The sequence below is a fragment of the Penicillium subrubescens genome (genome assembly GCF_028828155.1).
Source record: "Penicillium subrubescens strain IBT 31985 chromosome Unknown utg000014l_segment0_segment0, whole genome shotgun sequence".
Lineage (NCBI taxonomy): Eukaryota > Fungi > Ascomycota > Eurotiomycetes > Eurotiales > Aspergillaceae > Penicillium > Penicillium subrubescens.
In genome coordinates, this window is record NW_026643164.1 from 141,269 (window position 1) to 167,330 (window position 26,062).

General features: G+C 49.6%; 14 protein-coding genes across 14 annotated transcripts; 6 read left to right on the forward strand and 8 right to left on the reverse strand.

The window, feature by feature from the left end:
* The first annotated feature begins 1,808 nt into the window (after positions 1-1,808).
* N7473_013276 (DUF2406 domain-containing protein) lies at positions 1,809-2,472 on the forward strand. The gene is made up of 3 exons (XM_057159215.1): positions 1,809-2,076; positions 2,146-2,229; positions 2,294-2,472. Exons 1-3 carry the CDS (start codon positions 1,959-1,961, stop codon positions 2,401-2,403), a joined length of 312 nt encoding a protein of 103 aa, XP_057001951.1. The 5' UTR covers positions 1,809-1,958; the 3' UTR covers positions 2,404-2,472.
* Positions 2,473-3,149: 677 nt separating this feature from the next.
* On the forward strand, positions 3,150-3,480 carry N7473_013277 (uncharacterized protein; the record flags this gene model as incomplete). Its single annotated transcript, XM_057159216.1, has 2 exons — positions 3,150-3,260; positions 3,337-3,480. 2 exons carry the CDS (start codon positions 3,150-3,152, stop codon positions 3,478-3,480), a joined length of 255 nt encoding a protein of 84 aa, XP_057001952.1.
* A 532-nt stretch (positions 3,481-4,012) lies between these two features.
* Positions 4,013-5,842, forward strand: N7473_013278 (glycoside hydrolase family 72 protein; the record flags this gene model as incomplete). The annotated part of the gene is made up of 5 exons (XM_057159217.1): positions 4,013-4,087; positions 4,149-4,186; positions 4,247-4,272; positions 4,345-5,088; positions 5,145-5,842. 5 exons carry the CDS (start codon positions 4,013-4,015, stop codon positions 5,840-5,842), a joined length of 1,581 nt encoding a protein of 526 aa, XP_057001953.1.
* A 430-nt stretch (positions 5,843-6,272) lies between these two features.
* On the reverse strand, positions 6,273-7,543 carry N7473_013279 (FAD-dependent oxidoreductase; the record flags this gene model as incomplete). Its single annotated transcript, XM_057159218.1, has 2 exons — positions 6,273-6,514; positions 6,577-7,543. The coding sequence occupies 2 exons, from the start codon at positions 7,541-7,543 to the stop codon at positions 6,273-6,275; spliced, it is 1,209 nt and encodes a 402-aa protein (XP_057001954.1).
* A 534-nt stretch (positions 7,544-8,077) lies between these two features.
* Positions 8,078-9,321, forward strand: N7473_013280 (alpha/beta hydrolase; the record flags this gene model as incomplete). Its single annotated transcript, XM_057159219.1, has 3 exons — positions 8,078-8,375; positions 8,447-9,112; positions 9,165-9,321. 3 exons carry the CDS (start codon positions 8,078-8,080, stop codon positions 9,230-9,232), a joined length of 1,032 nt encoding a protein of 343 aa, XP_057001955.1. The 3' UTR covers positions 9,233-9,321.
* A 15-nt stretch (positions 9,322-9,336) lies between these two features.
* N7473_013281 (SDR family oxidoreductase) lies at positions 9,337-10,317 on the reverse strand (the record flags this gene model as incomplete). Its single annotated transcript, XM_057159220.1, has 3 exons — positions 9,337-9,784; positions 9,837-9,962; positions 10,022-10,317. The coding sequence occupies 3 exons, from the start codon at positions 10,315-10,317 to the stop codon at positions 9,337-9,339; spliced, it is 870 nt and encodes a 289-aa protein (XP_057001956.1).
* Positions 10,318-10,545: 228 nt separating this feature from the next.
* N7473_013282 (uncharacterized protein) lies at positions 10,546-11,701 on the reverse strand (the record flags this gene model as incomplete). The annotated part of the gene is made up of 3 exons (XM_057159221.1): positions 10,546-10,850; positions 10,910-11,135; positions 11,189-11,701. The coding sequence occupies 3 exons, from the start codon at positions 11,699-11,701 to the stop codon at positions 10,546-10,548; spliced, it is 1,044 nt and encodes a 347-aa protein (XP_057001957.1).
* A 317-nt stretch (positions 11,702-12,018) lies between these two features.
* Positions 12,019-13,767, reverse strand: N7473_013283 (uncharacterized protein; the record flags this gene model as incomplete). Its single annotated transcript, XM_057159222.1, has 6 exons — positions 12,019-12,223; positions 12,277-12,362; positions 12,412-12,477; positions 12,529-13,202; positions 13,262-13,520; positions 13,594-13,767. 6 exons carry the CDS (start codon positions 13,765-13,767, stop codon positions 12,019-12,021), a joined length of 1,464 nt encoding a protein of 487 aa, XP_057001958.1.
* A 515-nt stretch (positions 13,768-14,282) lies between these two features.
* On the forward strand, positions 14,283-15,788 carry N7473_013284 (uncharacterized protein; the record flags this gene model as incomplete). Its single annotated transcript, XM_057159223.1, has 6 exons — positions 14,283-14,498; positions 14,558-14,650; positions 14,705-14,902; positions 14,955-15,309; positions 15,361-15,423; positions 15,481-15,788. 6 exons carry the CDS (start codon positions 14,283-14,285, stop codon positions 15,786-15,788), a joined length of 1,233 nt encoding a protein of 410 aa, XP_057001959.1.
* A 106-nt stretch (positions 15,789-15,894) lies between these two features.
* N7473_013285 (uncharacterized protein) lies at positions 15,895-17,851 on the reverse strand (the record flags this gene model as incomplete). The annotated part of the gene is made up of 5 exons (XM_057159224.1): positions 15,895-16,811; positions 16,866-17,410; positions 17,482-17,611; positions 17,689-17,731; positions 17,789-17,851. The coding sequence occupies 5 exons, from the start codon at positions 17,849-17,851 to the stop codon at positions 15,895-15,897; spliced, it is 1,698 nt and encodes a 565-aa protein (XP_057001960.1).
* A 1,276-nt stretch (positions 17,852-19,127) lies between these two features.
* On the reverse strand, positions 19,128-19,473 carry N7473_013286 (uncharacterized protein; the record flags this gene model as incomplete). The annotated part of the gene is made up of 3 exons (XM_057159225.1): positions 19,128-19,233; positions 19,287-19,357; positions 19,414-19,473. The coding sequence occupies 3 exons, from the start codon at positions 19,471-19,473 to the stop codon at positions 19,128-19,130; spliced, it is 237 nt and encodes a 78-aa protein (XP_057001961.1).
* Positions 19,474-19,794: 321 nt separating this feature from the next.
* N7473_013287 (NAD(P)-dependent alcohol dehydrogenase) lies at positions 19,795-20,945 on the reverse strand (the record flags this gene model as incomplete). Its single annotated transcript, XM_057159226.1, has 2 exons — positions 19,795-20,700; positions 20,769-20,945. 2 exons carry the CDS (start codon positions 20,943-20,945, stop codon positions 19,795-19,797), a joined length of 1,083 nt encoding a protein of 360 aa, XP_057001962.1.
* A 1,904-nt stretch (positions 20,946-22,849) lies between these two features.
* On the reverse strand, positions 22,850-23,350 carry N7473_013288 (VOC family protein; the record flags this gene model as incomplete). Its single annotated transcript, XM_057159227.1, has 2 exons — positions 22,850-23,070; positions 23,131-23,350. The coding sequence occupies 2 exons, from the start codon at positions 23,348-23,350 to the stop codon at positions 22,850-22,852; spliced, it is 441 nt and encodes a 146-aa protein (XP_057001963.1).
* Positions 23,351-25,481: 2,131 nt separating this feature from the next.
* Positions 25,482-25,781, forward strand: N7473_013289 (glucose-methanol-choline (gmc) oxidoreductase; the record flags this gene model as incomplete). Its single annotated transcript, XM_057159228.1, has 1 exon — positions 25,482-25,781. One exon carries the CDS (start codon positions 25,482-25,484, stop codon positions 25,779-25,781), a length of 300 nt encoding a protein of 99 aa, XP_057001964.1.
* Between the last annotated feature and the right edge of the window lie 281 nt (positions 25,782-26,062).

Here is a 26,062-nt window from a genome sequence, read left to right on the forward strand (position 1 = left end):
ATCAGCCCAGGACCATTCAGCCTTTGAAATTAAATTTTTTTTTTATTTTTTTTTTTTCCTCCCTGAGGTGGAATAAAAGAGTTGCAGATCCGATGGGACATGAGCCCGCTGCCTAGAGGTTTTATACTATGCAACGATGATCGTCGCTCTTACAAGAATTGTAGATTTCATTTTTAAGGTACGATGAAATTGTTCTTGTGAATTCAACTTAAGGTTTCGAGTCCAAAGTTATTGACCCAAATCGCCAGTGACTGCCCGGATTGTGTTGATCAGGGCAGGGATATATATTGTGCTCGTGGACTGTCTATTTCTTCCAAATCATGGACGAGGTACCCAACTATCCACATCCATTCGTGTATCGTATTTGACCTTACAGCTTTACTGGGTATGCTAACATAATATCTCCAAGTTCCAAAAAGCCACACTGTTCTTGAACGCGTGACCGCAGCGGGAAGGAGGACAGGTAGATCCCGCATCAAGGGACAGGACGCAAAGGCATTGAAACCTTTTGCTTGTTAAGGAAATGTGGGTACAACATTGACCACATGATAGAATAATTATCTCATAATGGTCATAATGAGCCAATTATTACCCACTCTTTACCTCCGAGAAGCCAGAACGAACGAGATGTGAGCTCTGGAATGCTGGGGATTCAACCGTGGCGGCGGATTTCAGTGCAGGATTTCAGTGCAACAATCACCGTTTCCGGCCCAGGACTTTTCTACAACTTATCGCACTATTATTAATGAACAATCAAACAGCATGACATCGCCTCGGTATCCTTATGACGGGTGCGAACTACCCCAGTCGATACAATCGCTGTTCTGGAACGTCCGCAACCCACTTTCTGAAACGTCGCAGCCTGGATGTTAGCCACCCTGGCCTTGCGTACGGGCCACGCACACTGAAACACAGTGCTGGTCTGTGCGCGTTCCTTGAAGCGCGGTATTGGGGGTTTTTGGGTATTAAGTACGGTAATTCTGTCGTATCCAAAGCACTCGCATTGAAAAAAGCATGCATAATATCTGCCAATAATGATGAGTTTTGCTTCGAATCAGAGAACATAGAGTAAAAATGTCAGCGCTGTCAAATTGCACCATGTGAGGGCTTGTCCTCGATCTTTGCCTATCGTCATTGGCCTTTAACACAGGATCGTTATCTCTGTAGACCAAAGAACATGGGGGAGGAATTTCCCGAACCTTCTTGTCACATTTTCGAGGATTTGTGTTGTCTCCACAGCAAGGCACGCAAGTATTTCTGTACATGCCTGAAAAGACTTTCGTACCTGCATGTAATGGAGCTAAGCTGAGACCTACAGGCGAAGGCGTCCACCTTAATGGCCAATTTTAGTACTTCATAGTGAACACACAGTCGATGGCTTGCGAGATCCACCAAGGGTCCTTCAAAATCCCACCATTTTCTTCGGGTCCGTACCTGAGACCCGTTGCGGTGCCTGGCGGAAAGACCGGCCCTTCAGCCACCGACGATTGCGTGTCGCGGGACCCCTGATTGGCCGATGGCATGCTAAGCATTCTACTACTCAAGTAGGGCAAGCTTGGCCAGCCATTGGGAACGCCGCGTCTGTGCCTGTGCAACGTCATACGGAATTGGATGCTGGTGTGACTAACCCGCAATCGCTGATCGGAATCGGCCCAATCATGAACCGGAAGGATCCGTAAGTCCTGCCACAGTTGGCGTGCTTTCCATTTGCACAATGAACAGGGATCTATTCTTAGCTGGGGAATCACAAGGAAGAGAATAATACTTGGCTTATCATGTAAAGTTTATGCACTTCCGGGGTGGTCTGCTTATATATAGGCGGCCGCCACCAGGTTCATCCTCAGGCATACCCCTCTGTTGATAATCACAATCCTGTTCCTGTGATATCATTGCATTAATCGAAGAGATCGGTCTCTCTTTCTACTCAGCAATTATCAAATCTTCTCAACTCCCATACAATGCCATCATCAAGCAACTCGAGTGCGCGCACTGGCTCTATCCAGTCGCACGACAGCCCCAAGAACGTGCTACAAAGCAAGGCCGACCCCAATGCAGCCTTATATGAAGCGCAACCCAGTCAGTCATCCATATATCCATACCCCGGACCGTTACTATGGATTGTACCCACTAACACTCAATTCACAGTGGCCGTCAACGCAGAGCCCGGAACCCGAGACACCTTCTCCCTTCGAAGCATACAACACAAGGACCGCGAGGGAAAGCTCATCAGTACGTGACTATGAGACGTGAGAACATCCACTTGAATATGGACTGCGTGCTAACTCGCTTTTAGCTGACCCCGATCTTTCCAATCCCACACGAAACCGTCTCGAGCGACCATTGGATACAATCCGAGGATTCGAGGCTGCAATTGAATCCCATCGCAAGCAGAACCGAATGTGAAATGGCTGCGGAAATACACGAAAGAATAATACCGAGATCGAAACGAAGGGATGTTAATGATAGTAATGCTTTCTTGTTGACAAAGGACCCGGGATGTATGAGTATCGTCTCGTGATTATCTAGAGCTCATCGGGATTTGTGCAAATAAAATCTTTTTCAAGCGACATCGTTATCCATCTTTCCAACCCGTAGCCAGCCAGGTTGGGATATTGCGTGATGCACGATATAGAGATTCACTGTTAATCGGTGGACAAGCACCTTGTTCACTGGATATGACGAGAGAATCAACTTAATCTTACTGACAGCGCCACATCGAACCCACCGATGTGAGATTCCCCAGATCCTCAGATCCTCAAAGCTTGGCACTCTGATCGGTCGCGGCATTGGCCACTCTATCTGATTAGACACGCTAGTCGTTATTGTGGGTATACGAAGAGTTCCCCGTTGAAGGTCATTCATCATGGAGTGCCTAACCAACTGGATATCTCCACGACCAAGTAGATAAGCGACAAGCCATATTCTAAAATCAGAGGAAGCACTTCCCAGATTCTTTCCATATACTGAGGTGGTAGATATGCAATGAATTTGAGCGTAGAAAGAAATTATCTCCGAGCTTGTAAAAATAGTTTATAGAGGTCCCACCCACCACATATCCTGCTCAGGGAAATTGCACAACAACGCTTGAGGGTTTTTGGCTAGACTAAAATTACAAAATTAGACTTATCGGTCTCCGTATGAAGCCCAAAATGGAGTACATCGAGGGGGAAAATTCAAGTGCGATGGTTTGGACTTTGAAGGAGGACACGCACTGGCCGACGCCCTCTCAAGAAAAGGCCCCACCAACCGCGTCAGCCTGTGTACATTTTCACTCTCCACCATCAACTTCCCAAGAGAACTCACCCAGTCAGAAATACTTCACGATGCTATATACAGCACTTATTAGACATGATTGAGCATGTCTTGGATGTGGTCGTGGCCAGCGACTCGTCAGAATCCCCTGGGTTCATCGTCGCCGCGCCTCATGACCACGTTCCCAAGGCCGAGGAAACTCCAATGTGGCGCACTAACGAGTGTTAGTCTGCAGAAGCCAAGATACTTTTAGTTGGTGGGACCTTCTCATTGGCTCTTCTCATTCGTTCGGGACTAGTGTACCGATTCGCTTCATTACCTGCCAGCCCTAATTCATGGTGGTTGACGCGGTCCGTCTTCTCCTGGAAAAGGTGACAGCCGGGCGCCAGTGAAGACCTAGTCGCCCACCGTTTAATGCGTCTTACCTCGGGGCCTCTGAGGTCATTAGCTCGGTGGATATCAGCTGGGTCAGTTGTACGCGTCCCATTCAAGTCTTCAGGGGCAAATAGCAAATCAGGGTGGCTGAAGGGACGATGGGAGTGTATTAATGGACCACAGGAGGTGAAGCCACCATGGATACTTCTTCGTTGGAGGACATTTAGACATTAACATACACTCTTTCAAACGACTCTCTTTCACTAATCCTCAAGTCTTTCCTTCTTCTTGCGCCTAACTGACCCGAAGGAGGCCCATCCTCCTGTTTCACTCGCTATATCTATATTTCTGCGGTATCGATCGGATCCGCTAAACCTTTCTCGCCATGAAATTGTCTCTGCTGTCGCTGGCGACGCTGGTCACGGCCGCCGTGGCGGACCTGGACCCTATTGTTATCAAGGTATGCCATTGTTACGCCTTCAAGGAGGTTGGATAGATGTTGACTATGAATTTAATATTAGGGATCCAAGTTCTTCTATTCCAGCAACAACACTCAATTGTAAGTCGACTGCAGAGATATGCTCTATCCCTGACAATAAGCATGCTAATGATCGAATAGCTACCTTCGTGGTGTCGCTTATCAACGTATGTCTATGACCATTGCTAGATCAATCTGGCTCACGCCTAACACCAGATACTAACATCACCATCAAACAGAGGATACCAGCGACAGCACTAGCTACAAGGATCCCCTGGCCGATGCCACCGCTTGCAAGCGTGATATCCCCATTCTCCAGGAACTGCGCACCAACGTCATCCGCACCTACTCCATCAACGCCAGTGCCGACCACTCTGAGTGTATGAAGCTGCTGTCCGATGCTGGCATCTACCTGATCTCCGACCTCTCAGACCCGACTCAGTCCATCGACCGCAGTGACCCCAACTGGCTGACCAGCTTGTACTCTCGCTACACCAGCGTGATCGACGAGCTGTCCCAGTACAACAACACCATTGGATTCTTCGCCGGCAATGAGGTCGCCAACACAGTTGACACCACTGACTCGGCCGCCTTTGTCAAGGCTGCTGTGCGCGACATGAAGACCTACATCAAGGAGAAGGGATACCGGTCCATGGGTGTTGGATACGCTACTGCTGATGTCTCGTCGATTCGTGTGGACCTGGCCAACTACTTTGATTGTGCGGAAGCCGATGAGTCTGTGGACTTCTGGGGCTACAACATCTACTCGTGGTGCGGTAACTCGACTTATGCCGATTCTGGATACAAGGACCGCACTGAGCAGTTCCGCAACTACACTGTTCCCGTCTTCTTCGCTGAGTATGGTTGCAACGAGGTCACTCCTCGCACTTTCACTGAGGTGAAGGCTCTGTATGGTGACACCATGGCCGAGGTTTGGTCGGGTGGTATCGTCTACATGTACTTCCAGGAGACTAACAACTACGGTATGTAATGAATACCCTGGATGATAAGCTCATGACATCGATGCTAATTTCTGCAGGTCTGGTTTCCGTTGTGGACACCACCAGCGTAAGCACCATGCCCGACTTCAAGTACTACTCCAGCGAGATCGCCAGCGTCAACCCCACCGGTACCAACAAGGCCTCCTACACCCCGACCAACACCGCCCTGCAAAGCTGCCCGACCGTGGGAAGCGGGTGGCAAGCCAAGTCCTCGCCCATGCCCCCGACTCCGGACTCCAACCTGTGCGAGTGCATCTACGAGGAGTCCGCCTGTGTCGCCTCGTCCAGCCTCGGTACCACCAAGTTGGCCAGCCTGCTCAGTACCGTCTGCGGCTACACTGACTGTGGTGGTGTGAGCGCCAACGCGACCACCGGCGAGTACGGTGCGTACAGCATGTGCGAGATCAGGTACAAGCTCGCCTTCGCCCTTAACAAGTACTACAAGGAGCAGGACAAGGACTCTAGCGCCTGTGACTTCTCCAGCTCTGCTTCTACCAAGGCTACCACTGCCGCGACTGGAACTTGCTCTGCGCAGATTAAGGAGGCTGGTACCGCTGGCACTGGTACTGTTACCACCGAGGCGACTGCTACTGCTGGTTCGTCCTCGAGCTCATCTACCTCCTCCAGCGCTGGTGCCCCTGTCACTCTCCACTTTAGCGTGACTGTCGGTTATTTCCAGGTCGGCGTTTACGCCGCCACTGCCTTGTTCGCTGGTCTGGGTATGATCCTGCTGTAAATGCTCGTCTTGAGATGACTGCAGGGGATGTCGTGCCTTTTATACACTTCTTGTCTTGTTTTATTTGCTTTGTGTCCGCTTGAGAGTCGGATTTTATAGACCGTCCTTCAATTTGCGGGCTACTTATAATGGAGCTACCTGTTTGGTATATTTGATCCTCTCTCACAGCAAATACAACTTACTTTCCTCACTAGCTGTTTCTACACTCTGTAGGAACCCAACCAGACCACTGACCATGAGAGTAAAGGTATATGGATTCATGACCCTCTCTCACATCAAATACAACTTACTTTCCTCACTAGCTGTTTCTACACTCTGTAGGAACCCAACCAGACCACTGACCATGAGAGTAAAGGTATATGGATTCATTCACGCGTATCAAAATATGTTCTGGTACATCATCACTCATGTTATTGCTCAATAAAAACAGTTATTCCCCGACAATCGCTCTCTTCGTTAGGATCGCCGATGTCTCATCCAGTCGGCTCCAGTCATGTGCATCCTTACAAGCCTGCCGACTCAACCGGACTGCACGACTGGTCCGCGTTCTCATTTCCTTCTCGAATTCATCGATAGCCACCGAGGGTGTTGCAGAGCCATCGAAGATTTTTACGATCGCCTGCATCAGCTGATATGCGTCCAGAATACCGTGATTTGCTGCCTCTCCTCGGTCTATAATCACAAGGTTAGCCTCGTGACTCCAGGGTTGTCATTTTCTATGTAGGAAATCTTACACATTGTCATCGCATGAGCAGCATCACCAGCCAGCGTAACCCGACCAGCATGATTATCCCACGACAGACACTCCCAATCTGCCAGTTTTATCTCCGTGACTGGCGTACCCTCTGGAATCCGATCGACGGTTTCTTGCAAGAAGGGGACAAATCCCTGAGCCCGACGTTTCATATTCGCCAGGCGAGCTTCATCCGTCACGTCGACCTCATCCTCTGGCCCCTGGACTGGCCAGGACATGCATATTTGCGCACGATATCGTTCCTCTGCTGTCCCAGCCGTGCCATTCACTTTGGGAGTCTCGAGCATAGAGAACCAGAAGAAGGCACCCGTGGGTGGATGGCATCCCTGGAATAGCAGTGGGTCCATCGCTCTCAAGGGCTCGATCTGGGCTGGTGTCAAGTCGACGGCGACTCCGGTAAAGTTGATGCCCAGGGGCGTGTTGTTGAATGAGTCCGGGCGCAGAACCTGTCGCACCATCGATCGGCTTCCCTCGACGCCGACTGCGATACGACCCGTCACCGTCGTCTGGTCTGCGAAGACGAGTTGGACCTGGTTCGAGTCGCTCGGCAAGTTGAGACCGACGACTCGTCGACCCCAGTGAACATGTTCCTCGATCCCCTGCAGCAGTGCCCGACGAGTCTTTTCACGATTCACCCTCCACCGCGTACTAGGAGGGATCTTATATTTAGGCTCCCCGGTCTCAAGGTTAATGAACAGGAAGTTGCCATTGTCATTCCGCGCCACGTCCGGATCAACTTGGACTGCCTGGATGCGCTGCAATGTTTCTTCGGGCAACATCTTCCACATATACTCCAACGCCCAATGCAGCGTGATCGCCCAGCCTTGGCCACGGGCATCGGGTGTTGCATCACGTTCGTAAATCTCAAAGGGAATGTTCTTCTGTTTCAGGGCCTGACCCAGTGTCAAGCCGACAACGCCGGCGCCGACGATAAGCACGGGATCCATGGTGATGGTAGAGATAGTGATGGCGTTGATGAGATGGACATTATTATGGTGCTTGTCGTCTGTGGGTGTCCTTTTTGTGTTACGCCGTTTCCCCGAATTGATTGGAGAGTTGTGGAATGAAGTTAGAATGAAGAAACCGGAAAAACTCACCCGTCGCATAGATAAGCCACACTCAGTGGGCCTGCATTAACTACCGCGGGGATTTACCGCGGACATGCTGACAGTCTAACACTGGTTCACTCACTTATCACTCGTCACCCCGTTAATCTAAACTCCGAATGTCAATTGAACCAATTATTCCCCAATTCCCCCGCTTCTTCACCAGCGGATTTCTTCCGAGCCTCAACTTCTTCCGACCGTCGGCTACGCGTTTGGCCCCAACGCGACGGCCAAAATGGAACACGACGACAATCATGATTGTGAATGAAGTCGAGCGAAAGACAAAGTGACTGTCTGATATAAGATTATCTGCTGGTGACTTCTTCTCTTGATCATCACACTTCCACAGACACACTCCCCCCATCGATCGCTACGATGACCTCGCACGAAGCTCTCAACCCCATTCACCCCGCGGTGCTTCCCCACCTCGACCCCGTCTTCGTGAACCTCTACAACGAACACGTCGCCAATACCCCCGCCGGTCCAATTGACCTGTCGGTGCTGCGCACAAAATACTCGGTACTCTACTCGTATGGCACAGGGCCAGCTCCCGATTGCGCTCGTGTCTACGACAGTGAAGTGGCCGGCCACAATGGCGACTTGATCCCCGTGCGAGTGTACGAGCCTGCCACGCCAGGCCCGTGGCCTGTGCATGTGGACTTTCACGGTGGAGGTAAGAGAAGACATAATCATGGAGGAAAGAAAGACAAGATCTCGAGCTTGACCATTGACTCGTTATGATAGGTTGGGGCTTGGGTGATCTCGACACCGAATCCCACATCTGCAAGCACATCTGCGCGAAAGCCAATGTCTGCGTCATCGACGTCGCATATCGACTGGTCCCAGAATTCGCATTCCCCATCGGTATCCAAGACTCCTTCGCTGCCCTCGAATACATCTCCGCCCACGGCGCCGATAAATTCAACATCGATCCCACACGTGTGTCCCTGGGCGGCGTCTCAGCTGGTGGAAACATCGCTCTGATCTGCGCGCACCTCGCCCGCGACGCCAAGATTCCACTTAAGCTCGTCGCCGTCGGAACACCCACAATCGACGATATCTCCAAGTACAAGTCGACGGCAGATGCACCCTGGCCATCCATGCAAGAAATGGAACACGCACCGACACTGAACTGGGCACGACTCAAATGGTTCGATAATCTCAAGTGGCAGAGCATCCAACCGAAAGGACCAACACGAGACGCACAATTGGCAGCCGTGAAGTGGTATGCCAACGCCCTGCAGGCTCCTGATTTCACTGGTCTCCCCAAGACGGTCATCTACACTGCTGGCTGTGACCCATTGCGCGACGAGGGCGAGGCTTATGCTCGGAAGTTGATTGAGGGTGGGAATGAGGTGATTCAGAAACGGTTTGCGGGTGTTCCCCACCCGTTCATGCACATGGATAAGGGTGAGTTTCTGTCGAATTCTATAATGGTGTTTAGTTCTAACTGTTGTTACAGATCTGTGGCAAGCAAAGGAGTTCATCGATATGACGGCAGATCACATCAAGGCTACCTTGCATCAATAGGAGTGGTAGTTAGAAAGAATATTGGACAATAGAATGGATGAACACCCGAGCGTATATAATGCTTCACACAAATGAAATATAACCCGCAATATGGATAATCATCTTCATTCATCAACACCAGTAGACCTCGCCACCTCCCTCGTCAAATCCAAATCCCTCTGCAAACTCCCAATTTTACTCTCTAACGCAACCACACAGTCAACTCCAAGAGGCAATCTCAAGTACTCATGCCCCCCCTCAACAGCATCCAATATCGCCCTGGCAGCTTTCCGAGGATCCCCTTTGATTAGTTTCATGAACTCCGTACTGTTACGCATCCCCCGAACCATCTGCTCAACAGCAGTACCCTGATACCCCTCACTGAAACCACCATTATCCTGGTACTGTGCAGGAGTGATGAGCCTGCTAGAAAACGGTGTGCGGAAAGCACCTGGTTCCACTATCAAGACTCGAATGTCAAAGGTCTCGATTTCGTGGGAGAGGGATTCGTGGATGGCTTCGATGGCGAATTTGCTGGCGGAGTATGTGCCTCGGGCTGGTCTTGCGATGAATCTGTTTAACGTTGTTAGTAGAATACAAAATATAATACTTTGGATATGCTGACCCTGCTCCACTGCTGATCAAAACAATACTTCCCGACCTTTTCGTGCGCATTCTTGGAAGTAGTGCTCGAATAACACGGAGAGGACCGTAGAAGTTGACTTCCATTTGGGAGCGCACCTCGTCCTCACTAGATCATATTAGTCTTGGGAAAAGTCCACGCCCATTAAAGCCATTACTGCAACTTACCTCGTATCCTCGGCACCCCCGATAAACGCGTATCCTGCGTTGTTCACCACAACATCGATATCATGACTTTCGGATATCTTCACAGCCCGGTCATATGTATCCTTGCTACCAGGATCCAAAGGCAACCATGTACCGCCAGTCTCTTCGAATTCAGGGAATGTCTCCTGTGCTTTTTGTACTTCACGGGTAGTGCCGAGAACTGCATGTCCTCTTCCCAATACTTCGAGGGCGAGTGATTTGCCGAGGCCGGATGAGGCACCGGTGATGAGCCATGTTTGTTTGTGATAATTTGACATTTCAAGGATCCAACTGACTAGGAAAATGGGAATGTATTCATTTGTGATACGAGGTTTAACAGGCAATAAAGACGGAGAAGCAAAACGAGGAACATCATCATAAATGGCTGAGCGGACTTAAGCAATTAACCTCGTTATGACCGAGACACCCTTTAGCAGAACCAATCACATCGACAAGAATCTTTTCTTATTGTCATCTGCATGCTCTTCAAATCAATGCACCGTCATTTAGCGTGATTCCATCTCATACAACTGCTCTGCCAAGGGCACAATTGATTCTTCCAATCCCCGAAACTTAACGCCGAGCACTCGTTGCGTTTTGGATGAATCACATGCGTAATGCGTATCCGCAAGGCGCTTGCCAGGCTCTCCTAGAGGCGCTCTATGCGTATCTGGAAGACGCCTTCGAATAATGTCCGCGATCTCTTGCGTATCATACGACCCCTGTGTCACTAGGAAACGCTCGTGTTTTGTCTCGGGGAACATCAGGGCTTTGAGGCTCGTGTCGGCGAGGTCTTCGACGTCGATCCAGACTATACGGTCAACCTCACGTTAGCAAGTCGTTGTATTTCAAGGTCGAAGGAAATCATACCGGGCGCTTTTGTCGGAGGGATCTCGCCGTCTCGTCCAGCGCTCAGCACTCCCCACACAATCTGGTTGCTCGCATTGAGCTGAGACAAAGAAGAAATTGGGTGAATCATCCTGCCAAACACCATTCCCGGACAGAGCGTCACCAATTGATACTGGACTTGGTGATCTCGAATATAATCCCACGCCGTGCGTTCAGCAACAACTTTCGACGCGCGGTATGCGATCGGCTAAAATCCGTTAGTTCACAGTGCCATTAAAAGAGCCATCATTTCGCACATACCACAGCCGATGCATTCACTCCGTTCTCATATGTCAACGGTGCCCAATCCTCCTCAGTGTAGACACGACCAGGCTGTAGACCCAGACTAGCATCATACACACTAGCGAAACTCGACATAATGACTACCCGCCGAATCGATGAATGCTGCTCAGCAGCCTGACAAACAACCTGTGTCCCCTTTACCGCCGGAATCATGAGCTTCTCCTCAAACTCACTCGGCTTAGCATCGTAATTGAAAGCCGACGCCAAATGCAGAACAGACTGACACCCCTCGAGCGTAGGACTCAAAGCGTCAAGATCAGTCGGGTCCACAACAACCACCAGCACGAGGTTCGCAAGATTCTGGACACCGGCGGTTTCTAATGCTTTGCGGGTTGTATCTGCTTTTTCGGCGGATCGCACTGTCGCTCGGACGCGGTGGCCGGAACGGAGAAGGGTTGCGATGCAGTGGGCGGCGATGAAGCCGTTGCCACCGGTTACGAGGACGAGGGATCCGGGTTCGACGTGGGGCATGGTGAGTATAGTTTGGGTTTGGATATTGCGTTTACAATCACATTTTGAAGATGCGGTCGAGTCAAATATCTTATACGTATCGTAGGTATTTGGGCGGGTCGGAGGGTCGGCTGGACACCCGCGCGGCCGTCGGATAGATAATATCACGACGTGTAGACGAGAGAATGGGAATTCCCTGCTCTCTAGACCTGACTGAATGAACTCTACTCTACTGTCTCTTGTCTTGAATACGAAGACACCGACAACTTTTTATCTAATGTAGTCACGTTATTTGAAAATCAATTTCATTGTAGTTACAAGCTAACCAAATTCAACAATTAATACACATAGCGGAAGTTCTCATCGTCATGGACATCCTGTACGCCCCCCTTATTCGCCATCTTTGCCTCCATCGAGCTACGCGCTGGCACACCAAGCTGGTCGGCCTTGTTGTTGCGTCTTCCATACATGAGTCGCAAAGAAGTGGAGACTAGGATTGCCGCGGCATTCACTGCCACGAGGGTAATCTTGGCAGGGATGTAGCTAACTTTGAGGTTAGATTGTTGGTATCGGATGTTGTTTTAGAATGGGCTTACCGAGGGGCATCTTTAGCTTGGAAGGTCTGAGGGCCGATGATGTTGGCGACGCTGAATCCGGCAGAGATAATCGCGGCGCCGGAGACCTGGAAGAGTCAGTGGTTTTCATGAAATAGCAAAAGCTCTGATACGTACCTTCATGGTGTAGCCCTTGAAGTTCGCACCAGTCCAAGCGTAAATCAATGCTAAGGGGGCGACAGTCTGGAAAAGTTAGAAACTTTTGTCAAAACACAAGACGGGTTGAGTACTCACGGTGTTGACCAAATAGATACCCGCCAAACAGCCTCCCCTATTCGAAGCGGGAAGGAAGGACATGAGACACGATCCCGCGAGAGTTGGAAGCAAGAGAAGATCGATGGCGAGCCATCGCGAAAATCCCTTTGCAATCGCATAAGTGGAGACCATTGTTGACACAATGCTGACGATGCCAGATGGCATGTTCAACAGCGCACTTTGCTTGGAATCATAACCAAATCCTTTGATGAGAATGGACGAGAAGGTCGTAATGACACCACTGGGAATAGTGATGAGAATCGTAAGCAGAACCAGCAGCCATGTCTGGAGGTCGGCGAAAGCTTCCAGGACGGATCGCCAGCGGAACACCTTCTCGCCCACACCGGCTGCATCTTGGTTCAATCTTTCGACCACACGCAGTTTCTCTGCTTCACTGAGGAATTTGGCTTTGTCAGGCGTCTCCGGTAGAATGAATAGAACGAGCGACGAGACGATGATGTTAACTGCGCCGATCACGACAAACATGATCCGCCAGCCACCAAATGAAAGGTACGCTGGGGCATGCTGAGCGGCAAACGAGATGAGACCGCCAACTATCTGTCCAACTCCAAGTCCACAATACCAGAAACCATAGCGAGGTGTCGATTCGGCTCGAGTATACCACATACTCGTGTACATTGTAAGAGAAGGAGCTATCATATCGTCAGTAAAAACGATACATTCTCGAGAGTTTGCAAGAGATGTATCTCACCAATCACGGCTTCCATCAGGCCCAGAAGAATACGAAGTGCCAGCATGCCAGAGAAGTTCTTAACCGCCGAAGAACAGCAGAGGATAATACCCCAGCAGAAGACATTGGCTCCGAGGACTTTGGACACGGGGAATCGCTGCAACAGAGCACCCTGCGGGATTTCTGCCACGGCGTAGGCGATGAAGAAGGATGTTGCCAGCCATGAGAAGTCATTGCCATGCATGCCCAAGTCGCCCTGCATGCCCATCACATTTGCATACTAGCATTGAGATTCGTGGTTAGTAAAGAACTGGATAATGCACTCCTCCTGCCATCTTACTGTCTGCACTCACATTGATCGAAATCTTGTCAATCATCTGCAGGAAATAAGTCAAGAACATGATCGGGAGGATTTTCCGATCAATCTTGCGAAGTAGTCTCTTGTCATCATCGGTGACACTGCCCAAGGCACAATCCTCAGACAGATCAAGCTTAGTTGCGAACTCATTATTCTTCTTCTCCATCATTGTTAAAACGACAAAGGCAATCCAGATAGTCCTTTGGGGTAAGACGAGCACAATATGACATGGCGTTGGCCAATACCACTCTTAAGAAGAAAATGGGCGCCTTGATACCAGCGGTTTAGCTAGACAAGATAGTGACCAGCACACAGGTGGCTCCAAAGCTTCCTTTCCCCGGAAACTAGATACTGATTAGCGTGAACCCGGCAGTCAGGGAGGCGAAGTGACAATTGTGGCAAAGATCGGCAGCGGAGAAGCCAAGAGACGCAGCCGTCGGATAGATAAACTCTCGCGGCGCGACTAGCGTGTTATTCCCCTCTTTGGTTCCAGCCCGTCGCCTACTAAGCGATAAGAGCGGCCGTCGCTCAGGAAGAAGGACGAAAGTGGTGGCACCCATCCGACACAAAAGTGCAAAAGAAGAGGAATAACCTCACCACGAATCGAGTATATATTCTAGATAATTCAAGAGGTCTTGGAAATTCATCATCTTCATGTCAATAATCAACTCCTCTGTTGTAAAAATGCCTTCACGTACCGACTCGCCGCTTCAGGTGGCCATTATTGGCGCTGGTCTCGGCGGCCTAGCAGCTGCTGTCTCTCTGCGTCGCCAGGGCCATGCAGTGACTGTCTACGAGCGATACGATTTCGCAGGCGAAGTAGGCGCGTCATTGAGTGCTGCCTCCAACGGGTCGCGCTTCCTTGAGGAATGGGGTGTGGATGTGAAAGCGGCCAAGCCGGTAAGACTGTCAAAGGGATATTAAAAACATAATATCTCAGATCTAACTCGAGATTTTAGGTCATTCTCAAGCAGCTAATCATGCACAACTGGTCCGATGGTGAAGTGCAGAGCACATACCCACTGGGGGACTACAAGTCCAAATTCGGCACAGTATGCGGCACAATCACGCTATTTGTGATATAGAAACTAATTATGAGATTCCAGGAGTACAACAATTTCCATCGTATTGATATTCACAAGCAACTTCTCAAATCGGCATTTGAAGAACCCGGCGATGGACCCGCCTGTGCCTTGAAGGTGAACCACAAGGCCACCGAAGTCAACTATGAACAAGGCACCATCCGATTCGAGAATGGATCAGAGACCACTGCGGATTTGATAGTCGCGGCCGATGGAATCCGAGTAAGTCAACCAAGATTCATATTAATCCACAGCTCTAACATGTAATGTGCAGTCCCTCACAAGAAATCTGATCGGGGTCGTCCCTCAGTTCGAAATGTCCACCTCGTGCTGCTACCGATGCATCATCGGGGCTGATAAGCTTCGCTCTCTCGGTCTAGAAGACTACATCGACAACGAGGCCATCGAGTACTGGGGTGGATTTGGAATTAACAAGATCGTCATGTCGCCATGCAGTAACGGTGAAGTCGTAAGCTGTTACTGTTTCTACCCTGCATCAGTCAACAACCTCCGTGAGGATGGGTGGAATATTGGCGCTACACCGCAACAATTGGTGGATACCTTCCCAGACTTGGATCCCCAGATGAAGACATTGATGCTGAATGCTGAGGATATTAAGATGTGGCGCCGTAGGTTGACTGCTCCTGACCCAATCCAACTAGCGCTGACTATCTATATAGTATATCGACACCAGCCTTACCCATACTGGGTAAAGGGCAAGGTTTGCCTCCTTGGAGATGCCGGTATGTCCAGAAGAGTAAATCCAACACCAAGCTTAAATCCACTGACTATCTCAATAGCCCACCCCATGATGCCCGACCAGTCACAAGGATCCTGCATGGCCTTTGAAGACGCCGGTGCTCTAGGTATAGTGTTCAACAAGAACTTCCGGGAGTACTACAGCGTGTCCGAAGGACTGGCACTATATGAGAAGCTACGTAAGCCACGCGCTACAAAGGTCCAGGAAGCAAGTTTCCGGGCCCGTGAGGATTTGAATGAGCGAATTGGATGGAGCTCATCGTCAGACCGACCGGGGAAGTTGACCATCGAGGAGGTTTGTGGGTATAATATGCGGGATCACCTTGCAGAGTTAATGGCCGGAAACTGAGAGAAATTGTAACTATCTTGTTAGATCTGTTTTATGAATTGATCCATTTTCAAATGAAACCAATCGCTTATCATTAATCTCATCATAATACATAGTAGCATCCAAGCTATACAAACACAACACCGGGGAACTTGCTATATCGCACCGCGGCCCAATTTAGATCTGTTGTGCAGGAAGCACCATTCCATACCTCCTCCAACAATTGTCGCGCATACTGAATATGTCCAAACCCAAGAGTATTCTCCATCACCATCAGACGCTCCTTAACCATCATCCGGCGTTCCATACTGATACTACTCGATCCCGCAATGACCAAGGGGAAAAGCAGACACCCCTCAACCCGACTGGCATAAGGGATCTCCTGCGCCGAATCTAGGATAATCGTAATCGACCGCTCCACAAATGGATGAAGTGGATCATATCCCTCAACGACCTGATGCAGCCGCAATCGAATCGCCCATTCAAACGCGGTTGTAGCGCGCTCCGTCTCAGGCTCCAACTCGGTAATCTGGTCGTGATCTGACCGCCACTCATCGATCCGATTCTCTAGATGTGAAGCAGCCGTTCGGAAGCCAATCTCGGAGAGCTCGTCGACACGCTTACTCCTGTGATTGGCCAGCAAGTTAACCATACCCAAAAAGTCGAATAGCGCGGGCGAGATACCATATATCGCATCCGTTGATTGGCTGCGCTCTAGTTCGGGTACGCTGTTTCGCCGAAGGGAGGTCGTCAGCTCGGCCATGCTATCGCTGTTATGCAAGAGAGGCGCCTTGCAGCGGGAGATAGTGGACATGGCGTCGAGGTAGTGGAAGAGGCTGATGCAAAATGTCCACTCATCTGTGGAGACGAGGTTCTGAAATGCAGGGGATTTGAGGATGGTGTTTGCCGCTTTGAGGTGCCATTTCCAGGCTTTGGAGGTACCATCAAAGAGTTCCGTCAGGCATAGTAGTAGAACTGTGGCGCAGGCTTCGAAAATGCATTGGCGATCGGATCTGCCGAGCAAGGTATTGACTTGAGCTAAGGCTGTCGAATTGTCAGCTTGAGGAGATCATGCTAGGTTTCCGGGGGACGACAAACCTTGTCCTTGCCGTTTCAAGGCACATCCCCAGATACTGGGGTAGACTCTCCTCCAATGGCACCCACTGAGGCTGAGGATCACACTAGTCACGGCATCAGACGCGGCCGCCAGCGGCAAAAGCGTCACAAGGAAGGGGTTCCGATCGGGGTCGTGTGAGCGCGATAGGGCCCGCGCCACGACGTGGATATAGTGGTTGAATAGTGACCGGTCCTCTTCTCCACGCAGATACGGGTTAGTGGAGAGTGGGGAGCGCTCTAGGGGTAGCACAAGGGCGTTCTGTTTGGGTATAGGGTGTGGGAAGAGCGTGGCGATAAACTCCTCGTCATCCTCCGGGGTGATAGAGCTCAAGGCCACCAGCAGCGGATCGCCGTCGGAAGCGTAGATCGGATCAGCAGGAGGTGAGGCCGTCGCATGGGAATCTGGGGAAGATGATGAAGACGTGTCGATTGTCTCAGAAGTACTGGAGCTGGACGACCACTGGCAAGGGAGATTCAACCGGCGGCAATCACTGCATCGAGGTCGGTTCTCGTCGCACTTCTTCTTCCTAGGACCGCGATAGATCAGCACCTGGGGTTATCTTGAACCGCGCAGCTCCACCACGGATACGGGATTTACCTCGCCTTGCAGGATAGACATCCCCCGCGGGAACGCGAAGCCCGAGGACGCCGTAGAGCCGTTGCAGGCAAAGATGTGCGGACAGACTCCTTCTCAGTGGGACTTCGGGGCTTACACACATGGCCGAGACCTGCAAGCCATCCGCGGAGATGTTAGTTCATAGTTTCACCGGATTGAGATACTCAATGGGAGCTAGAAGAGTCGTACGTTTGCATCGAGAACAGGGCTGGTCACCGTCGCATCGTTGTTTCTAGGCGTCGATAAGCAATTAGCGTCATAACATGGTCAATGGAGACTCAATACTCACGATACGAGCACATCGAGCACAGACTCGACCGGGGGCACTCATAGCTTGTTGCGCTGGAGACATGGCGACCACGATAGCAGCAGTATCAGCAGTAGCCTCATGGGAGCGGGGGGAGAAGCAGTCGACGCGACGGTGTCTTTTTCTGGCCCGGCTACTTTCTTCTTATCGGCAGCTTCCGATCCGACGGACTGTCAAACTTGACGATAAGGAGACAAAAGTTGGATTGAATAGAGGCGATCCAATTGAAACATCCCAATTGCCCCGCTGGTGGCGCTCATCGCCTAAACGAGTCAAGACTGTGGCCCATCTCAAGTGCGGGGAAATTGACAAGGGGGCAAAGCTGACATGCTGATAATTCCGATGGGCCCGCATGGGTTTCCCCAGATTCTCGGTAATCTCGGTTCTCCATGGGTAGAATACGAATACTGTAGGTATCTGGCATACAGTCGAGATCGTTGGATGGTTCATGCAGGGGTGATTTGTATAGGACCCTAACCACATGAGACCCTTGGAGTGCAACAAACTCTAATCCCGACCGGTTGAACGTATTCGCTATTGCGTTCAAGAAATAGTAATTTTTAACTTTGTACTACATACTGTGTATTATCCCTGCAAAATAGTGTTCTTCCTCGAGAACAGCTCTGCTATCTCAATTCAGTCGACGGGGTCACCAGATAAGGCCTTCGCAGGTCTGTATGTTGCCAACAAGCAAGATGTACACATACAAAACAATCATAACTCGAGCACACCGCTACCGGGAGTCATCCGGACAGTTGAGATCCAAATCTCTCCCAAGGGCAATAGCGAAATGTTTGATCCTGCACCGTTCGATAGTGTCGAAGGAAACTGCAGTCTCTTCCTCTCAACGGAAGTGTGAGAAAGCGCGGTTGTCTTGTCGTTGCCTCGAGTGCTCTCTCAACAACTGCTCTATGAAAGGCAAGCTTGAATTAGGCTAGAATTCATTGGCCTTGTTTACATGGCAAAGGCTTCACCCCATAGGATTCTAGCATACGACTGGACTACAACCCTAAAGTGATGCTCCCGAAGAGTACTGATACTGACCTCCGGGGAACACTTCTTCGTGAAAGATACAGAGGGAGAGGCTGGTTCATTCAATCACCAACTATCTGAGACCACCAACCCTATCCCCACCTCCTATCCAAAAAGGCAGGCCGCAGTACGCTCACAATTGCCAACTTCGTATGCGCCATCCCAATAAAAATTTCCAAAAAAAATACCAGCAAAATCTATCCGGGCAATGTCAAAGCCTGTCAAAGCACGAAATCACCAATGAACCAGCGGGTGTGTTCCAGGTGATCAAGAGCCTTGAAGCCCACAATCACTTCTTTGAGGCACTTGGGGCAGGAGGAGTGTACCAGGCTTCTCCGATTCCATTGTTGTAGTACTTGCTACCGTCCGAGTTGGAGTAGTAGTAAGAGCCATTCCTTCCGGCCATCAATCAGTATCAATATATATCTTCGCGACGAGGCAGACATACTTGTTGGAGTAGTGATAGGCATTCTGGTTTGCGGCACCAGATCCATAGTCGCGGGTGCAATAGTGGTTGCCCTAAGAAAGATCAGTTTCAAGATTTATGCTTCTATGAATGCGACTGGATGTCTCACCTGGCTGTTGGTGCCGGAGTTCTTGTAGGTGTAAGACGCGCCCTTGTTGTCGGTAGGCATCTTGTCGTCGGTGAATTTGTGTTGGTGTGAGATCACAGGTGGTGGTTGATGATTGGAAATTAACGAAATTGAAAAGAGAAAGTAGTCAGAGGTTGAAATAGTGAAGAGGGGGAATAAAAAGAGAAAAAAGAAAGTACTGGAAGTTATCGTGGGGGAAACTGCCGTGTAAAGGCAAACGTCAGAGTGAAACGCTCTTTTCGATTTCGGGCAAGTAAAATGGCCCAGCATATACAAACTCGCTAACTCTAAACAGCGACAAGAACAACAAACGCCAATGTTCAAAACTGGTCCAACACAGGATATCCAATCATCGTGATTATTTTACCACTCGTTCACCAACACCAGACGGTAACGAGCCTTACCAGCATCCATGTCCTGGATCGCCTGGTTAGCCTCCTTCATGGGCCGCTCCTCAACCCACGGCTTGATCTTCTTGGCCACGACAAGATCCAGCATCTCCCGAATCTCATCGGGGCTTCCAATCATGGAACCACCGAGCTTGATACCCTTGGCAATCAATGCGAAAAACGGAATCTCAAGACCACCATCCTCGGGAGCACCCAGCTGAACGAGGGTGCCGCGAGGGCGCAGCAGTTGGCAATATCCGAGAATGGGCATCTTCGACGATGACACAGTGGAGATGATCAGGTCCAGGGATTGACCGTGGTTCTGAACCCAGTCGGCGTCGTCGTCAGTCGCGATATAAGCATCGGCGCCCAGCTTCAACGCGTCCTCCTTCTTGTTGGCCTTGCGAGAGATGGCGACGACACGATCGGCACCCAGCGCCTTGGCGAACAGGATACCAAAGTGACCTAGACCACCAACACCAACAATGCCAACCTTCTTGCCAGGGCCACAGCCGTTCTGGCGCAGGGGAGAATAGGTGGTGATACCACCGCAGAGCATGGGTGCAGCCTCAGCAGAGGGGATCTCATCGGGGATCTTGATAACAAAGTGCGACGGTGACCGGTTGTACAGCGAATAACCGCCATATGACTTGCCGCCATTGGCGTATGTGCCGTTATAGGTGCCAGTCATGCGGTTGCAGTATTGCTCGAGGCCCTTGGCGCAGGATTCACAGTTGCCATCGAAATTCTGGCAGGATCCGCTCTGCGCACCAACACCAACACGGTCTCCGACCTTAATATTTCCCTCGGCCTTGGAGCCAACACGGACAGCGACGCCAACTACTTCGTGTCCAACACAGCAGGGATATTGCGTGGGTCCCTATATTATCAATGTTAGTCGTCATGGTTGCAATAGCATATCACCCACCAGACGTCTCTGTGACTTACCCATCCGCTGCGCAGGGTGTGCATATCAGAACCACAGATACCGCAATGCGTCACTCGCATGTCAATGTCGGTCTCCTCCCATGGCTTGGGCTCGAACTCTTGCCAGACCATCTTGCCCTTGGCGGCCTCCTTGTCGAGGCCCATCCAGCCCTCGAATTTGTAATCGGTGGATCCCATGGTGAATGAAGTTTGAAGGTGTGTGTTTTTCTTTGATTGAAACAGTTTTGATGTGGAGAGAGAAAGATCTCGTCATGGCCGTCTATTCTATCCTCTTATATAGCGAACATGTCCCAAACTTCCACCGTCATGATCGCCATCCACCGGGTCATCGAAAATTCTGGCAACTTTCCACATTCATGTCTTTGGTGCATGATAATTTTGTGAACTGGGTCAGCGACCGTGAATGCTCCACACGGTCCACCGCGTGGGTTGTCATCACGGCCTTAAGCTGATATTATATCCGCTACCAGTCGAACACCCAGTTATGTTTGGTGGCAGGGATGGCAAGTGGCCAATGGCAAAGGTGTTAAGCAGAATGAAGAGATGATAATTCCTTGTTAGCCCAATCAGCTTCTCAGCGGCAAATCCCAGGCCAATTAAAGTTTTTAAGTTCTGACGGTGATTCCTGCAGAAATCTGCTTGATCTCTTTGCATCGATCCTCGATGACGCACTTGGCTCCCGAAAACTTGGCCTCGGCCGGGATCTCAAAGGCAAGTCTGGCCCACAAAGTCCACGTTGTTGACCATGATCCATTGGCCAACCATAATCGTGCCTTTGAATAATCTTCCCGAGGCCGACGGACTTCTCAAAAAGTGTCCGAGAGAGCAATTGAAACTGGATTTCTGGTCAAATCAACATTCAGCTGACTATCCGACCCCGAGCAGTTGAATTTTCTGATTAACGATCCTGTCTAGGCTTCTAAGTTGTCAGATGTGACCGAACATCACCCGAGACACCTAAATCAGTACTATGTACTGTACTGCGGTCTGGCCCCCTCGGCTCGGTCTTGCACCCCGTATCTCCACTGGCAAACTCCGCGCATTGTCGTCCCCGGGTCATCCGGACCATGATTACACAGTCAACTTTATCACTATATTTTGTGGAGGTTCTAATTTCGGTCACATACTATGTACTCAGGAAACACAGTCTCAAGTTCGGCGAGACGATGGCAGCTCGACTGACAGAATGGTCATTAAGTTTCTCCGTCATGTGAAAAGTTCCAGAAGTTTGAGCCCTCGGAAAATCTTCCGAATTATCTTATCAGCCAAGAATTAAATGATTGCCCAAAAGATCACGATCACACCCCAAACATCCATAAACACAATGCAAAACCCTATTTAAAAGATTTTTGGGGGAAATTAAGGATTTTATGAATGCCTCATTGAACAATTTCTGACATTTCTAGTTCTGGACCTCCGGGTACCGCGGAGTGAAATCACTTCCAAAAGCATTAGCAATCGTTCAAGTTTGCTTCCCTGGCGCTCATCTCTCAAGGGTTCTTTGTCTATAAAGCTTCGTCTCGGTCTGTACTCCGTCGATACAACTTGATGACTGCTCAAAGTACACCCCACAAAAAATCTCCGTTTGTAGTCCTCGCTAACTTCAGTGATGCGTGATCCATATAATCCAATTGGCTCTCAGGCTGAGACACCGAAACCCCCCTAACCTTTGACCTGAAACCCGTTTGTAGATCAGGAAATAGATTAAAATTCAGTGCCTCATTGGTTTTCTAGAGCTCTGCACGCACACAGCTGTGTGTCAGTGTAGAAGGGCTAGACTGCCGTGGCTCGACATAAAACTATTCTGCCATTTCCCGTAGAATCAAGATGATTTTCTTCGAACATAGGTACCATATTTAGTAGTCAAAATAGAAGAATCTCAATTTCATTTCCCCTTCCCCATGCTCGGGTGAATTCATCCCTCTGAATATTTAGATTGCGTAGGCAACCCCGTCTGCAGCCGCCTTTGCCTTACTCGCCGCTCAAGGCAACAGCAACCAATGGAGCTATAGTCCATTCGCTTATTCTTACCAGACTTATACTAGTCGCCAACTGCATCTTTCAGTTTCAAATGACTACTCCTACATCGGTTCGGGATGATGGGTTACCTTGAAAACGGATGAGTAAGAAGAGTTGGGAGGGTGTATCTGGGTACTCACCAGCTCCACGTTATTGCCAACGGGATCCAGGACAAACGCTCCATAGTAGTTTTCATGGTACTCTGGCCTTAATCCTGGCTTGCCATTACACATGCCTCCTGCATCAATAGCGGCCTTGTGGAAGGCCTCGACAGTGGCCCGGTCTAGAGCAGATCAATCCATCAACATGAGTTCCAATGTAATTCTGCGCAAGATTTGATTACCGGGAGCCGTGAAAGCAAAATGAATACCAGCCGGAATATTCGTATTCTTCTGGGCAATCCAGAAGTCAGGGATTTCGGCACCCAGTCCGACGAATTCAGGGAATCGCATGATCTCTTTGTAGCCCAAAGGAGAAAGGGCTTTCTTATACCATTCAATAAGAGGCTCAAATTCCTCCTTCGAGGAGTAGATTGTGAGATGGTCAATCTTGCTGGACGCCATGGTTACTGGAAATTTGAGAGCTAAGGCAGGCGATCTTTGGAAAAATGGATGGAGAAAAATGGAAACGGTCATATCATACCCTCGAATGGGATACCTTCCTGCTTTATATGTCCCGAGTGAATCCACAGTGTCTAAAATGACAAGCTGAGAGCACTACCATGATTCACGTAGCTTCGTATTCTTACATGAATACGAGGCCCATCTCACGGTCCGATTGATAGAAATTGAATTTTCCCGTACTGGTTGCGTCATAGCTGCTTGCCCCGGCCAATTGCGTACAACCGTGCTAGCTGTGATGCCTAAACAACACGAGCGCCACTTGCCGCAATACCACTACTTACAGAGCCGCCAAGCTGACTGCCTCGAGCGGGGTGACTATCACATCGTATCGGACCCTTGCCAAGTAAGGAAGGGAATACTCCTCCACTTTTCTTGAGGGTAAGAAGAAGGTATTATAATAGAAATAGCTGGTGCACTGTACGCAAATTTAAGGGGTTTGGAATCAATGGTTTCACCAGGGTCCCTGCTTAAATGGCTTTGGTGGTCTCCCGCCAAGATACTGAGCCCGTTCGTCAGACCATCGTATCTCCACTATAACATTTTTGGGGTTTCCTTCATCTGCCTATGGAGATCCTCCAAACTAAGCTAGACGACATAGGCAAGGCAGAGGATTCGAATAATGATAGCGTCAGGATTTAGCTCGAGCGACTAAATCGAGTCCTAGATACTCGATCTTAAAGTGCTATAATTCGATATATCATCGGTGGTCGCTAACAGTACGCAGTGTGCAGTCCTATACTTTTATAGAACTCTCAGAAGGATAGCGCTAATTTTGGCGCCGGTGTGTAACCCAGAAAGAGGTCTGAAGTTAAGCAGAATCTCCCAGTATTCTCAAGCTTCATCGACAGAGTAGCCTATAACTACTATAAAGGCCTGTCGGAAAGGGGAATTCTAAGCATCTAACGGAAGAGATATTTTTATATCGGGAGGAAGTTTTTGAAGACGATTCTGTTGCTGCTCCTTTACAGAATCTCGAAGTTGAATTCGCATCGTCTTTGAGGATAGATCTCTAGACGAGAGTGGCGCATCGTGCTTAGGAGATTACATTATGGAACTCGAGTTACTCAATGAGTTTACACGATATAGTTCTGTAAAGGCTGAGCGATCATGGATACCATTTTAGATTAGCTACGGAAAAATGTATGTAGTCCCAACGTGAAGCGACTATCCGCTAGCAAAAGCCTCATACACGAGCCCTAAAGGGGCCGAGTAAAACGGCAAGAGCATTAAACCCACTGAATTCCATCTGGTCGACAAAAGAACGAAAACATATACTACAGCCAAAGTATGGCCGTATTCACCCAGCGTAAGGATCCATTATCTACCGCCTTACTTACCTGATCTGAATCCCGTAGAGAAAATTCTATCCGAAGGGGAGGCATTGATTCTTCGCGGCTATCAAAAACATGAATAAAGCCCAGATCAAGGATTCGATACATTCCGCGACCGATGTGTTGAAGAAGTGAAGTCTCGAAAACATAGTGCAATCGTCCATTTACGGTACAGTCGATTTCAAAAACAAATCACCCCTTAGACAGTAAACAGTTCGCGAGATTGGCGAATCGTTCGACTAAAATAAGACAAATGGAAGAAGGAATTAGCGCACTTCTCCTGGTTGTCGCAGCCAAAGTCGAGGACCGTTCGCTGACTATAGCTGACTGTAATCGATTCGCGATAATTGGCGAGTCATTCGACTGAAATAGTTAGGTAAGGGGGTTGCACCGCTGACGCATATTTATCATTGACGATTTACTTGGTGTCAGGCGCTTGACCGTACCAGCAAAACTAATGCGCCAAGTAGGGCTACAGAGAACCTAGTTATTATTCCAATAATGTGAACCCACCATCTACAAGCCAACACTGTTATCCCCGGGCATTGTTCGGAGCCACTATGGTCCGTCTCAAATGCCCGCGATCTCGATACAGGTGGACAAGTTATTAATTCATAAAGATGGTGGCCTTTTTTGCTTTACATTTTCCATTGGGGTTCCAAAGACATTGGGGCAAGACAAAGATCATTCTCAGGTAAATCTTTTAATTCAAACCCTCAGATACAGATACACCTCGCAACATGGCTACAGTATCCAACGGCTCCGAGGGCGATTTCATCATCGTCGGCGGTGGTACTGCAGGCAATGCTGTCGCTGGTCGCCTCGCCGAAAATCCCAACGTTCGCATTCTCCTTGTGGAGGCAGACATCCCCAACCCTGACCAAATCGATGAGATCACCACGCCATCCAAGGCTTCCGACCTTCGTGGGAGCAAGTATGACTGGGCCTACAAGACCGCCATGACAAAGCGTGATGACTTCGAAAGAATTGAAAAGCCCAATATCCCTGGCTTAGACTACGCCACTCCATTGTCTTGTTAAGAGACTCTGATGACTCCCAAGGCTATGTCATTATTTTGGATTATTACACGCGTTGGTATCAGAATTCCGATGACCTATATGGCGGAATGTTGCGATTGGGAAGCCGCCAAAAGCAGTAAGTATTACCCAAGGCTTACGCCCCCTGCGTGAATTATTACGAACACAACAGGTTTTACCACACCATGTGTAATCTGCTAAGGAATTTTCCATTTCTCATCAGAATAATCATATAAAATGTCTGTCCTCTTTCTCTGATAGAGTTGCCAGCGCGCTCCCCCGGT